This window comes from Patiria miniata, unplaced genomic scaffold, assembly GCF_015706575.1.
Source record: "Patiria miniata isolate m_02_andy unplaced genomic scaffold, ASM1570657v1 HiC_scaffold_14, whole genome shotgun sequence".
In the NCBI taxonomy this organism is placed as follows: domain Eukaryota; kingdom Metazoa; phylum Echinodermata; class Asteroidea; order Valvatida; family Asterinidae; genus Patiria; species Patiria miniata.
The window spans coordinates 6,234,272-6,249,626 of record NW_024037052.1 but is presented as its reverse complement, the minus strand read 5'-3'; the positions used below and the strand labels follow the sequence as shown (position 1 = coordinate 6,249,626).

The following is a 15,355-nucleotide window of genomic DNA, read 5'->3' as shown; positions in this document are numbered from 1 at the left end:
TTAAAATAAAAAACACTGTTTAAAACAAATATTATTAGGGATTACTACATTGCAAAAATAATTAAATTGATCAAATACAAAATGGCGGCCTCCAGGGTGTTGACGTTTTGGAGGAGTGGCACGATTGGAATGAAAAATTAGCCTCAAAATCATTTTATTCTGAAAATAACAGTGAGGTAAACGTAATACTTTCGCATCTATTATTATTGCATGCAATTTGCTTTAGATATTATTGTACTAGACCATGTATTTTACGTGAAACTTTGTTGGCCTAAACTTTCTAAAGTTTACGTCGGAGACGGAGGCCGTACGCTACATGGCGTACACGAAGCCTTCGCCGCTCGTACACGACGTAGGTAACTGCAAGTACGTTCAGCTCAATTGTCAGTGTTAGTCACTCATGGGATGGGTGATCGTGTAGTTACGGGTCCCTCAGTCTTGATCGATCAAATAAGAGTCAAGGGTGCTTTTTTTATCATTCAAAAAGGGACCCTTTCAACCGAAAAGTAAATCAGACTTCTCTCAATATAATTATAAAATGACACCTTTTTTTGTAATTTTGAACAGTTCTTTTGGGTAGAAATTACGATTTTCGTACACAGTTTACTAGTAGCCCTAGCTGGAGTTACCCAGCCCTGAGTTTTATCATTGGGTTGTCAGTTTTATCATTGGGTTGTCATGTAGGACAACCCAATGATAAAACTCAGGGCTGGGTAACTCCAGCTATAGTAGTCCCATAATTTAAATGTGGCCAATTTACTGGACTAAGGCTCCGTAAATAAAGGCCACACTTGGAACATGTACCCGAAAATGTAGAACTTTGTCAAATTTTGATTTTCACATTTAGACTAGTATATTTGTAGTTTCAGTATGCAAGCACACTCACCCTTTTTAAAGTGATGGAAATGGAGTCCAACCTTTCTCAGACGTCTATTTTACGAAATTTACGTGTAATTTTCAAGTTCGTTTGCACACGTTTGCGTATCTAAATTCGTGCTGATGGATCGTTTCAACTGTCAGTCACGTAGACTTGAGTCAAGGTGCATGATGTGGCAACCCGGACACAAAAAAGACCATGCGAGTGGCAGAGCTTGTTGGCTGCGTGTGCCGCCACTGCACTCATGTGGTCTTTTTGCGAGGAAAATCTGTCTGATATCTAGCTAGGATGATCCTTAGCGTTATGTTTATGCATATCTCACCTCTTGAAAATCAAACTGGTTTCGGAGTATCAATAATGATATGATCTAGACATCTTGGCCAGTCCTACAACTTTTTCACTTACTTTCAAAAATTACTATTTCCCAGTTCTGTCTTATCGAATGCACTTCTCATTTTTTTCCTCAACAACCTTTTTACATCAAAAATACTTATAATGTACGTTTCTGCTGTCTATATTTGCTTACTTACAATCCACGTATGCTGATACCGCCTGATCATAAGGACTCTGTTGGCCAGTTTCTCCTTTGTGACTAATGTTGTGGGTAGTGGTGTGCACGACTTAAAGTCTCCATTATTTTTAGAGTATCGTCGAGCTTAAATGTTATCTCCCTTAATTAAGGCAAGTGACGACTCCAAAGGTGCAGTCACTGTGGACATGTGGTTTTATTTCCTCATGACAGTATCACAGTTTGATAACATCTAAATGGATCCGCGGGCTGTCTACGAGAAGAACTCAGAGGAAATCTCCACCAATATCTTCCGAGGCGCCACTGCTGGGGTGGTTCCTCAGGCTCAGCCCGTCATGGTCGTGGAGAATGACCACAGCAAGGACAAGATCACCTTCTTCCAGCGATTGTCCCCCGACCAAAAGAGCGCATCGCGTTTCTCCCTGCCGGATTGGTTTCGCCGTTCCAAAGGTACCTACTCAAAAGTTCTTGAAATCAAAAAAGAGTATTTGCCCGTCTTGTGAATAGTCTTGACTCCAGACTGGAGTTAGATTTTGTTAGCAGGTCCATGGCAAGTACAGCCAAACTGCATAGTGGTAGACGGTGATATCAAGAAGATGAATCAAATCCAGGCTTAGGAAGTTGGGCATTCAGGCCCGAGAAATTCGGAGCATACTGCACTCATGTTCTTTGTGAATATTGACTGCTTAACCCTAACTGTCTGAATCCTTCAAAATCCTCTTTGCCAAAGTGGAGGAATTTGGAGGATTGAGGTTACATGGCAAAAGTGCGTTACTGATTTCGTAGGATGCACTTTGTCAAGGTCTTGGGCCAGACCTTGTGTTTTTTTTGCTCAGCAATGCATAAATATAGGCCTGGAATCCTCAGTACTGCTCTAGGATGTCACTGGCCAAGCCTCAACATATTGACAGTCACTACCTCAGGATCTTGCATTATTCAGGCAGAGGCCACCCCTCCACGGACCATATTCAAGAAATAATGGAGGAATTTGCAGGATTGAGGCTAGATGCTATTTTTCCACGAGGCCAATTGGAGGATTTTGCAGGATTGAGGCTACATCCTAGCAAAAAGGCCTAGGGAGTGAGGGTTAATAACCCTCCTGCTGTCTGAACAGTCTCAGATAGTCAAAAAAAATCAATCCTCTCCCCTGCCATGCCTTTTACACAGGCTAGTCACCAAATGTCAGATCATATTTCAAGCAAGCACTGTGACTAGTCAAATTCAGTCAACAGACAAAAGTAGGCATTTGTCCCCAATTTACCAAATTTAGTTAGTCCGTATTTCATGTGCAATCGGTACACATCCGTGAATGGGTGCAAGCCAGCTAGTGTGGTTCCCTTGCCTGACAATTCAACGACGTTTATAAACTTCTCCGTTTGGTCTGAAGTAGGGTCAAGGAACCAGACTACAAGAACAGCATTTGTTTCTTGGTTTTTCCAGTATCTATGAACACAAAACTTAAAACAAGTCAGTGTAACAATATTTGCTATAAAATAGTAATCCCAGATCCATCCGTTTCTGAAAATTACAGCAAAAGCAAATGTTGTATATTACCTTTAATAATAACCAGGTAACAAATTTGATAAAAGTAAATTTCATCTTTTTTCTTTTTCCCTTATTTGTCTCTTTTAAAAGATACATCAGCACCGTCGGAGAAAGAAGCCTCCACAGCAAAGGGGAAAAAGAAGGACTCCTTGCCCCAACCCTTGCACTCTGCCTCCTCCCTTCCGGACCTCCACGCCAAGAGCCAACAGGAGGACAAGCCAGAACCTGTCAAGAAATCCGAGAGCGGTCTGAATGCCTCCTTCTTGGCACCGTTGGCTGAGCTGGGACAGATATCCTCTCGGCTGAGAATCGAGGTACCATGGAAGCAGGTACAAGATTCCTCTTTCTCGAAGAAATCTGGATGCATGTGGATTGTACAAATACAGCATGGTTTGAAGGGAAGTAGTGGGAATTACTGGTCTCGAGGTCAGCTTGACTTCCTCCCGACGTGAAGTGGAGGAAGGTAGTCAAGCTGACCTACACCGTGGGACCAGTAATTCCAACTACTTTCCAGAAATAAACCCTGTTTATTTGTTTTACTACACCTCATAAAATAGTAGCGTCACTGCCTTGTTATTAGCCTCACTGCCTTGTCGATAACGGCCTTCGTAGATTTTGCATCTATATTTAGCACAAGATATTCAAGTTCTTCGTCAGTCAGTGAAATAGTCTGGTGCCAACACTCTACATAAGCAGACTGGTTCCGTAAAGATTACATGCCAAAGACTACATGTCTACGAGGCGGGTTCCAGAGGGAATTTTTGATGCTACCAGAAAAAATACCGCACGGCAGCAAGCTGAATATTCACCGGGATGACCTGGGCGCGTATAATTTTTCCTTCCTGGACACGCGGTGGATCGGCCAATGAAGTGCTACAATTTGATCATGAATATTTATGAGGTGTAGTAAAAGTTTTTACACTGTCTTGCCTTGCATGACCATAGAGCAAGGACCCAAGGAGTCAGAACTCTTGGGCGATTTACATTTTGACCATTAACATACCAATCCCTTGGGAATGTCTATAGCTACAGTACTGTGACCGCAAGCCTCGACCATTCAAAGCGTGAATGCCAGCGGCCTTTAAACACGATGATCGTTGCCGCCTTTTTAGTTGGTAACCAACAACCTCCCTATATGCTGCATAATAAGTCATGTCACGTCGTTGCTCTTTTTTGAAAAATATATTTTACGACAAGATAGGTTTTTACAACTGCGCAGTTGTTAGATGTGAGTTATGAACTCAAGTTAGCAATGTGCAGTTGTTGGTGCTTAAAAGCGTTATCTGTCCCTGTAATTTGGAGATAAATTGGATTTCTTTCAGATAAGTTTTCATGTATTTTCAGACATTTTAATTGGCAATATATCATTGATGAAATGTGTTTTTTTGGAATATTTCACAAGTTTTCACACTAAAGGTACAGACCATTTTGTTCTTCATGAAATGATTGTTCCAGTGATGTTGACCACATTTATATACAGTATCATCCAACTGCGAACAAACACTTCAAAATCATTCATTTTTAGTGATGTATGACAACTGCGCATGCGTATTTACCATGGTACTGTCTACGAAGCCAAGCAAACTCCTTTTTTTGGCATTAGTGAGCGCGGATCTCTATTGTGTCGAGATTAGCGTAGTGAGCAACTGAGCAAGCTGGTGCCAGGTGATTTCTATTGTAGCTTTCGAGCGCGGCGACCATCATTTTACTTTTGAAGTCTTGGAGTACGAACTCCTTGGGTCCTTGCCTTGCATGACCAAGAAGGCTGCAGGCTTTCAAGAATTCCCACTTTTCCAACTTTTCCTTGTTTTTTACCTTGCTTCTTCATTTTTCTTGAAATTCCAACTTTTTCCTGTTTTTTTTTTCTCCACAACTCTGAAAAATGAAACCTCATTGAATATTTTTCATAACAGTGTTAGACACTGTCCTATGTAAATCGCACAATGAAGGGCTTGGGTGCAGGAGTACTGCAACGGTACTTCCAAGAGCTTAGTTGAGGATGGAGCACAAGTGTTGTGAGTACAGAACATGCCAAATGAGGCTTATGATGCCGTGCATTGGTGAATATCAAAAAGTACTCCTGAAAGCCTGCAGAAGTCCTATTTTTGACCTGATTTTGTCCTCCAAAGTCCTCCTTTCGTCCTTGTTTTTGATGAAAATTTTGATCTCACTATTCTCCTACTTTCTCACCTGTGTCTGCTTGAAAGCCTGAGACTTTACAATGGTCAGAAAATACTATACAATGGCTGAAAAGGTACTATACGCGGAAGAACCAAAGGTCTATGCATATAGTATACAAATATTGAATGCTTCGAGTGGTGTAGTAAAACTAGCCTCCCAAGGTGATTCATGGACATTTTTTTTTCCCGAGGCGAAGCCGAGGGAAAATAGAGTGCTCCATGGATCACCGAGGGAGGCTAGTTTTACTACACCGTGAGATAAAGCATTCAATATTTGTTTTATAACACTTCACCCACAGATTCTGCTTGGTTTTAATATATTAAATTATTTAAATCTGAACACAGTTTAAATAAACGTAAATTTCAATACAAAATTGGTGGAAAATGTGTTACCCCTTCACGAAATGTTTGAACCCAGCATGCATTTACACACAAATACTGCGCCGTGGATATAGTACTTTGGTTGCTAATGGTATAGTACTTTGGTTGCTATGGGTATAGTACTTTTGGCCGTGCACAGAAAGATAGCAAAAATAGAAAGTATCATGTGACTCGCTCTTGGCCAATCAAGACACAGAATCTGTGTGTGAGGTGTTATAAGTGCGCACATTGCTCATATTGTTTATCTTATGTTGAAAAAGTGATCTGTGGAGGATTCTATTTTCCTTGGCTTCGGGAAAACAAAACGCACCATGGATCACCAAGGGAGGCTAGTTCTACCACACCCCTTGAGCAGTCAATATTTGTATATTTTTATTCTCTAGGAGGTAACCAAATCAGCCTTCCAGAGCCCCACTCGTCAGGAGCGTCCACTGCCTCAGTCCAGGCTGTCCCTACCCCTCAAGCCTGGTGGCAGCCAGCGTAGCGAGGACTCCGAGTCACGCTCACAGTGGGAGTCCAGCCTTGGGAATAAGCAGCCGGCTAGGAGTCTGACCACGGTGCTTCGTCATCTGAGCACCGTGGTGGATAGATCTGGCCAGGTAACGATTCTAACACCATCCGTGCCTTGTAGTACATAGGTGAAGTGCTATGAAATGTTTGTTACTGAACAGAAGTTAAACACAAACAGCCATTGTAAAAGCTGTTCTTATCCTCATCGAAGCTGTTTAAATTATGTAAATCTTGCACATTTTATTTTATGGAATCGGCTGCTGGCACTGAACACCTTGCACTCTGCCTACAGGTACCGCAGGATTACCGGGACAGCGACTTCAAGCAGTACTGGATGCCGGACAGTCAGTGCAAGGAGTGCTACGAGTGCGGGGAGAAGTTCACCACGCTGCGACGGCGCCATCACTGTCGCGTCTGCGGCCAGATCTTCTGCAGCCACTGCTGCAACCAAGAGGTGCCTGGGAAGTTCATGGGATACACTGGTGAGTCAGTAGTTATGTTACACCCCAACTATACCATCGATCCTAACTATAGTTGGGCCGGCCTAACTATAATAGTCCTGGCCTCATGATAGTTTTCACTCCAGAATTCATCCAAAACGTGTCTAAGACAAATGAGTTTCTCTGGCACTTTGCAGCATATGTGACTGACGTGTACGTATGGCATGGTTTGTAAATGTGCTCCATCAAACATGCCACGCATGAGCATAAATAAGAAATAAATTAATCGACCATCATCCTACCCTATTTTTCCTGGCTATAAAACTTAGGAACCAATTTTTTTTCTCTTCAGAGTAATAGGAAACAGATCGTTTGTTGTTCTTAGCCTAATAACTTGACATGGATAATAAATATATAATATAGCAAGACTAGGCAAGCCTAGTAAAGCTGGTCCCACAGCAGTGTGGTCTATGGGATGTATGTTGTCATATGAGTCAATTTTTTGTGTCGCCTAAACAAAGTTTTGGGAGACACTAACCAGTCTTAAATTCTGTGTGACCATATGACCGTAGACTCGTATGTGTGTTGAAATTTTGCAAATTGTATAACTTCTACATGCTTTGATGGATTTTTACGAAACTTGGATGCAGTGACCCTTGATTTGGAGCAAGTGACAAGGCAAGACTGTTAAAGCTGGTCCCAGATTACACAAATTCTACATGTATTGGGTTTATTCAGAATGGCTATGTATTGGAAGTCGTTTTATGCATCTGTGTACACAGTGGGTCAGATGTAGCCCATTCATTAGCATTTAAGGCGTATTGCTATACCAAAGCACTGCCCAATTTTCAAGTGACAGTGAGTGGGTGAGTCAGTCAGTCAGTGAGGTACAAAGTGGACGCTAGCCGGGCCTTCTCCGGGACCTGCTCAAGTGTGAGACGAAATCGAGAGCAAGCATGTTTGAATCCATTCAATCCTGGCAGGAAATCTCCGCGTCTGTACCTACTGCTGTAAGATCGTCCTGAGCTATGCCCAGTCCTCCATCGGAGATCTCAAGATGCTACAAGAGGACTACTTCACCTTGGTGGCCGGGGAGATGCCTTCCTCCTCAACCACGCCCGACATCATGACACCCAGGAAGAAGGCAGCAGACCCCGGCATGCCGCGCCAGAGGTAAACTGGGCCCACGGCCCTATATCATGACGTTGTTGAGTAGAAAGTGTTGCCTAACAAAATTGGTTTGAATTTAACCCTAACTTCCTAGCGTCTTTTACTAGGAACTGGACCAAATTCATCAAACTCCATCAATCGCTGTGCATCCAATACAAAACTGTACATGACATAATGAAATCCACCACTGACGCACTGGTTGACATTCATGGACTTGCTACACATGGTTTTTATCACAATAGCAGTACAGGAAGCTAGGCAAAATCAATCAAATACCCCTAGCACTGCTTCAGGCCGTTAGACCCAAGTCCATCATACTCAATCAATATTTAGTCATGCCAGGCCTTCTGGACCAAGTCCCCCAAAATCCACCAAAATGGGGGGATGGATTTTGATGGATTTGGGGTGGTTAGGGTTAAACATGGATTTGTGTACGTTTATTTGCGATACGAAATAAGATGCCTTTAGAAAAATCAGTGATGTGAATTGACTCATGCGAGAATTTGACTACATTTGACTCCAGCAAACACACTAAACTCAATAGTGTTGACCTAAGTACTGGACTCCACTCGACTCAACTTGAGTGACAACATTCAGTAACATGTTACAACACCTTTAGTGATTTAATTTGTGGCTAATTTTTCTTTGGAGGACGTTCAGCAATGGCAGTACAGAGGGATGTTTTGACCCGTTTGAGTTGGTGCAAACCCCGACACCGTCCACGCTGGGGAGATCCTTTGATAGCGTTGCACAGGAGAGGCAGCATTTACTGAAGGTAAGTATCGCAACCAAGAAAAATAACACCGCAGGGGTCAATCTCTTACTTAGACATGGTCACAGTTGTTTACAAAATTGCATGTTGCGGTCACGTGATGTCAACTTTTAGCAAGCAGCTCTCTTCTGCACTGCATGTATATCTCTTGGAATATAAGAAAATCACTGAAGGTGGTTTAACACTGTGTGGGCACACTTTTTTTACATGCCTTCGCTACCGAAATTAGGTACGAGGCCCCAAAACCGTACATATGCTTTCTCTGTTTTCTAAAACTGTATCCACTGAGCTAAAAGTTCTACAGGCTAGTTGTTGTGCACCCTGCTTAAGATTTTAGCAAAAATGCGCAAAGCTAATGATCCTGTGTATCTGTGCAATGTTTAAAGCAAACACGACAAACCCTTGAAACTGGAATTAATATAATAATAATAATGATAATACCAGAGTGTTATATAGTGCACGTATCTACCAACAATTAGGTACTCCATGGGCTGGTAATTACGTCTATTTTTAAAGACAGGTAAATGAAGTTGATGAGAAATATGAGATCCATTATGTAGCACCTTTATAAAGGGCATACAACGTGCTGTGGCGCATATTGCAGCCACTGCCAGAAACACCGGGGCAAAATCCTTTCTCTTAGCGATAAGTGTTACTGGAATCTTTAACATTCATTACACAACACACGGGACCTACGGCTTTACGTCCCATCCGAAGGATGAAGCAATAATGGTAAAGTGCCTTGCTCAAGAGCACAAGGACTATGTTCCCTGTAAGGATTCGAACCCATGTACATTGTACCACGGCACACGAGTCGAACACTGTAACCATTGGACCAGAGCACCCCATATAATATCCTCATTTGATTGTCAATTGTCTACAACTTGTCTCCTTCCCATTCTGCTTTGCGTCCTGTTGCTAGGACTCAGCCCAACTCCACCAGCTGTGGCTGCTGATCCAGCACCCATCCAACGGCATCATGTTCCAGAGCCATCGGTTCCGGCTACGCACCTACAGCGACTGCATTGTGGGGAGTGAGTTGGTGGACTGGCTCCTGCTGAAGGACAAAGCCACACACAGGTGAACAGAGATGCCACTTTTCCGGTTTTAGCCAGAACTCCGTTTTTTTATTAAATCTCACAAAATTCCGGGGTTTTTTTTCCTTGTTGATTTTTACCTCATTAGTGCTCTCGAGTTTAGTACATGTAGGCCTACATGTTGTAAGGATTGCGCACGCATGGCACAACGTTGTTCGTTGAAGTAATCTTAAAACAAGTCTTTGTTGTTGCCGAGCCTGCATGCGACACAGGTGGCCAACGTACTTGCACGCAGTATACAACGGCGCCTCGGGTGCTGCATCGCGTGCTATAAGCACACAGAGCATTCAGCCTGGAAATCAAGTCTATCATTTCAGTAATCAGTGGTTTCTGATCGCAGTGACATATGTGAATACAAAAACGCATAGTGCAAAGGTCATGTACACCGACAGTGTTGTGGAATTGGGCATCTTTGGTGTGGAATAAACGTTGGAAATTGGGGTAGGCAGTTCCGTGGTTTTTCTTTTCAAGCAGACCCTGTGGCATCTCTGGGTGAAGAGATTCATTTCATAACCCTCCTATGCAAACATACACTCTGTGAAAAGTTGTCCTTTCAGTCAAAATCAGTGAAGTTACTTTTTTTTAACAGTTAAGGGCTCCCAGCCCACATAAAGCAGGATTGACTGGCTGTGACTGTTTATGTAACTTGATACAGCTATGCTTTGACTGTAGGTGATTGATAAGCCAGCTGTGCCTACCACTTACCTGTTTTTGTGTGTTGACCGAAGTTGACTGGTCACAGTGCTTGCAATTTCCAACGACGACCATCGTTGGGAAGAGACTGACTTTTTTTCAAATATGGCCCCTTTATTTACCAAATTTACTTAGTCCACATTTTGTTTGCAATTGGTTACACATCTGTGAAAGTGTGCAAACCAGCTAGCCTGGTTCCCTGACCCGACAATTCCCCGATGTCTATAAATTGCTCCGTTTTGTCTGATGTAGTGTCAGGGAACCAGACTACAAGAACAGCATTTCTTTTTCTTGGTTTTTCCAGCATCTATGAACAAAACTTTAAACAGGTCAACGTAACAATATTTGCTATAAAATACTAACTCCAAATCCATCCATTTCTGAAAATTACAGCAAAAGCAAATGTTGTACATTACCTTTCACCCTAACCTTCCCAACTCCATCAAAATCCATCCCCCTTTGGGGAGATTTTTGGGAGACAAGCCATCTGTACCTAGTCCATCAAATCCACCTATAGTAGTGGTGGTCTTGTGGTGGATTGCAGCAGATTTGGTCCTGACGCGTTATGTGAAGCAGGGTCAGTGATGGATTTTGGCGGACTTGGTCCAGCACGCAGTGAATACAGTAGGGAATTAGGGTTAATGAGGTGACTGTCACTTGTGAATTAGACTTGGACAAGTCGGTTACAAGTCTCACCTTGGCCCAGAAGTTTGAAGTACCTCATACCACCAACAAATGTGCGATATCTGGCCCATTGTGCAGTCCACATGCATGAAAAGACTTCCAGTGAATAGCAATCTTGTAGCAATTCAATAGAATTTGTGCACTGTGGGAGCTTTACTGGGCTTGCTTTGTGTTGTTGTTTTGTTTGCTAGGCTGCAGGCTGTCGCCATTGGCCAAGCACTACTAGACGCCAAGTGGTTGGAGTGTGCTGCCAGCCATGATCGTGTCTTCCACGATGAGTACGCATTGTATCGAGCTGGCAAAGTGAGTGTACTCCGTGCGCAAGTGCCCCCTCTATAGTCAGAAAGAGAGAGTCGAGGAGACCACTGGAAGGGACCCTCGAACACATTGAAGCCCACCCCTGAAGCTCACACGAAGATGTTGTGGGTCCGTGCACATTCAGATTAAACTGAGTCGCGCGTGCTTCGCGCCATATGCGCACGAACCAATATAAGATAAGATAAGATAAGATAGAACTTTATTATCCCTCAGGAGGGAAATTAAAATGGCCTTGACAAAGAATGGGTTATAAAAACATACAATCATTAATTAAAAAGATGTAGAAATGCAATGTAGTTACCACAAACTTATAAATCCAATAATTACAGGTAAAAAACAAACTACTACATATAATACACATATTACATTACATTAATGAGGGATCAGGGTCAGCCACACGGCAGTTCATCGTCCCAATTGCTCATTGTACCATTTGATAGCTGCTGGAACGAATGAACTGCCGTATCGCCGTGTCTTGATCCTTCGTTGTAAAAAGCGATTACTTATGGAGTTCGTTTGGAAGTCGGCATTCAGTGGGTGATGTGAGTCGGAAAGAACCGTCTTAATTTTATTGCACATAAAGAGACCTGTATAATGCCTCTGGAGACTCTTGTTGTAAACCAATAGCTTTACTGGCTTGCTTAACTATTCTGTCTAGCTTAATCCGATCCTGGCACCTCATATTTCCGTAAAAAAAATATGCACAAGCAGTGTGTCTTTCCCACTGGGATTTTGAAAATGTTCACAGAGCACCATCCAATGTTTGTGCACAAACCCCACAAATTTATACATTTCAGAGGAATGGATTTTTGCTACAAATATGCTCCAGTGTAAAATTAACACGGACCAACTTTTTACCAGGCTTATTTTCCCTTTTCCCCGTTAGACGGCTCTCTCCTCGGCTCAAGGGAAGGATATGGACATCAGTCTGACCGCTGAGGGAGAATTGGATGAGATCGAGGACAGGATGGAACCCAGCTGGTTCCGAGACATCAACCAGGAAGATAAAGGTGACCTGACTGATGACGACGGCCTGGGTGGGTATTCACTTGTCTATTTCTTTCAATTCTTTCTGGTAATTTTTACGCATAGTCACCCAGAACAAGGCTAAAAGCCGCCCAAGGTGCATGGCTACAAGAGAAATTTAAAAGGCGAGGTACTGAAGAGGTAGGGATTAACATTCCTCTTGAGACAGGACAGGTCATAGGTTGGAGGGAAACAAGCACCAGGCAAGGAATTCCAAAGAGATGCAGCACATGGGAAAAAGCTATTGGAATATCCTTTTGTTCTACATCTAGGTAATGCAACAGTACAGGGTGGATAAAAAACCGAAACCGAGATATTATTGCTAATTTGAACAGACGTAGGCCACATGTGAATCACAGGGAGATATCCTCTGTTAGGGTTGAATCTCCTCTTTAAAATGACACCCTGATCATGTCATTACATTCACGGTTGACTGAGCAGTGACCAATTTTATGAAAGGGTCTATTTAGAGAATTGCGCCACTTTTCATGGTGAAATCTCTTTTTCCCCCCACCTGCCTTGATTGGCAACCATAGCCTTTCACTCTGTGACAATTGACACAACAAAAACCAAAATTGAAAAGTGGCGCAGTTCTCTAAAAAGACCCTTTCATAAAATTGGTCACTGCTTAGTCAACAGTAAATGTAATGACATGATTAGGGTGTCATTTTAAAGAAGAGATTCAACCCTAACGGGATATCTCCCTTTGATTCACATGTGCCCTACTTCTGTTCCAATTAGCAATAATATCTCGGTTTCGTTTTTTTTTTATCCACCCTGTATATCGATGAGAACAGTCCGAAAGCCAAATTTCTCTCTCAAACACTCTGATTGGAGGAACAAGGATGGGCAGAGTAGTGGAGCAATTCTTCATACATATTCATGAATCAAATGTACCTTTGTCATTGGTTGAGGATTCATCGCGCTAGGGATGTAAAAGTAGCCAGCCAGTGAACGCATGATGCATTGCTCAAACTACCGCCCAGTTGGTTGGTAGTACTGTGAAAGCAATACCCAAATAGAACTCCTAGACTCCCAAAGTTATGAACAAGTTGCGTTGGCTGAGGTTGCTGGTTGTACCATACTAAAACTTTTATGACGGAGAAACGACAGAATATTTTCTGCTTTTGAGAATGAAACTAACTAAAGTCAACCAAAAAAGAAAGTCCCCCCTTCCAATACTTTTTTGTCTAACTCAAAAACTACTGAGCACCTCTCACTCAAATAACGACTAATCAGTACAGAAATTCCCTAGCAATCCAGCCATACTCTTTATTTGGCCCAAAACAGTCATAATGTGTACGAATTTATGCAATTTATGACAAATAATACTGAAAACAGTTGCACTTTTTTATACGTGTAAGTTGTGGTTCACACTCACCTTGCACGTATACAAAAGTGCAAATTTTTCCGGTACCATTTGTCATAAATTGCATAATTTTGTACACATTGTCACTGTTTTGCTGTTTTGGGCCAAACAAAGGGTATGGCTGGATTACTAAGGAATTTCTGTACTGATCAGTCATAATTTGAGCAAGATGTGCCCAGTAGTTTTTGAGTTAGACAAAAAGTATTAAGGGGGGACTTTCTTTTTAAGTTGAGTGTATGTATGAAAGGTAATAATGATAAAATGATAAAAGTAACAATGAAAATGACTGGAGCAGGGTTTGGACCTGCGACCGCCAGATTACCGTTCCGGTGCTCTACCAACTAAGCTATCCGGCCCTACGTTGGCAATTCTCATTATGTCAATGTCTTTGTTCAAGGGACAGAAGTCCGAAGCAATATATACCCGTGTATGCCATATAGACAGAGATCGCACCCTAGCAACATTAGCAATGCTGTAAACCTGGGAAATAGCAAACAGGAATCACTCAGAGGATACGGCTTTTTTATTAGAAATCGTTCAACTTTATATGCACTTAGTCCCTTTGTGGTTTATTTAACGATTTCTAAAGATGAAATTCGATATGAATTCTGTTCAAGGCAGTTTGCACTTTAACTCGTTTTAACCTGCCGGCTTTTGAATCAACTTTCAATAAATCTAAATGAATCCGTAATCATAAAGAATTTTTTGCTACAGAAGATTTGCCTTTTTTTAGTTTTGCTAATTTTTAAGGTTTGTACAGAGCAATAATACTGTCAATTTGCAAAAGCGCACTTGTTAATTTTGGTTTTATGTTCATTTTGCCTCCAAAAAATAATTTTATTGGCATTAAAATCATTTATAATACAAAAAAAAATTGTTGCGTTATTTTTCTTTTAAAAAAAAATATATTCTTTTACTGCTTTTTCTTTCTATTTTTGGTCCCCTAATTGCCTGTTTCACCCTAATTTTTGTTGATTTTTGCTAACCTTGTGTCCCCACCACACCTCTCGTAGTGAAATGTATGCCGACTCAGTCGGACGATGCTGAGTTTGTCAAGAAGCACCGGCGGGCCACGTCAGGGGGCGACTCGATCGGCACGTGGACCAGGGGACTGCGCCCCACCTCCGACCTCTTTACGTCACCCAGCTGTGACAAAGGTACTGGGATCGCAAGCGTTGTTTTAAAACTTTTGCCCTGTCAGCTAGAGTTGTAACCGAATCAAAGTACAAGTCAAATCGCTAGTCAGTCATAATTTAAAAAAAAAACATTCAAATGTCAAATATAAGTAAACCACAACTAAATCATGAGGCAAACACAAGTTAATTCGTAAGTCATTATAAAGTCAGTCACAAGTCAAATCACATATCAAATCACCAGTCAATCACAAGTCATCAAAAGTCAATCACAAGTCAAATCACATGTCAAATTACTAGTCAATCTCAAGACATTTAAATTTCAATCACAAGTCAAATTACAAGCCAGACACAAGTCAATTATAAATCAAATCATACTTTGAATAAGTTAACTCACGAGTCAATCACAAGTTGAATCACACGTCCATCACAAGGCAGTCACAAGTCAATCACAAGGCAGTCACAAGTCAATCACAAGGCAGTCACAAGTCAATCACAAGGCAGTCACAAGTCAATCACAAGGCAGTCACAAATCAATCACAAGGCAGTCACAAGTCAATCACAAGGCAGTCACAAATCAATCACAAGGCAGTCACAAGTCAATCACAAGACAGTCACAAATCAATCACAA

General features: G+C 41.9%; 1 protein-coding gene across 1 annotated transcript in view; it reads left to right on the top strand.

Moving 5' to 3' along the window:
• The first annotated feature begins 75 nt into the window (after window positions 1-75).
• Window positions 76-15,355, top strand: part of LOC119721974 (1-phosphatidylinositol 3-phosphate 5-kinase-like) — a 72,929-nt gene continuing 57,649 nt past the window's right edge. The window contains exons 1-11 of the mRNA XM_038191943.1: window positions 76-176; window positions 1,620-1,856; window positions 3,042-3,280; window positions 5,896-6,111; window positions 6,315-6,504; window positions 7,446-7,635; window positions 8,284-8,407; window positions 9,327-9,484; window positions 11,070-11,181; window positions 12,083-12,233; window positions 14,605-14,748. Coding sequence (XP_038047871.1) covers window positions 1,643-1,856; window positions 3,042-3,280; window positions 5,896-6,111; window positions 6,315-6,504; window positions 7,446-7,635; window positions 8,284-8,407; window positions 9,327-9,484; window positions 11,070-11,181; window positions 12,083-12,233; window positions 14,605-14,748 — 1,738 coding nt within the window. The 5' untranslated portion in view covers window positions 76-176; window positions 1,620-1,642. The remainder of the gene's footprint in view (window positions 177-1,619; window positions 1,857-3,041; window positions 3,281-5,895; window positions 6,112-6,314; window positions 6,505-7,445; window positions 7,636-8,283; window positions 8,408-9,326; window positions 9,485-11,069; window positions 11,182-12,082; window positions 12,234-14,604; window positions 14,749-15,355) is intronic.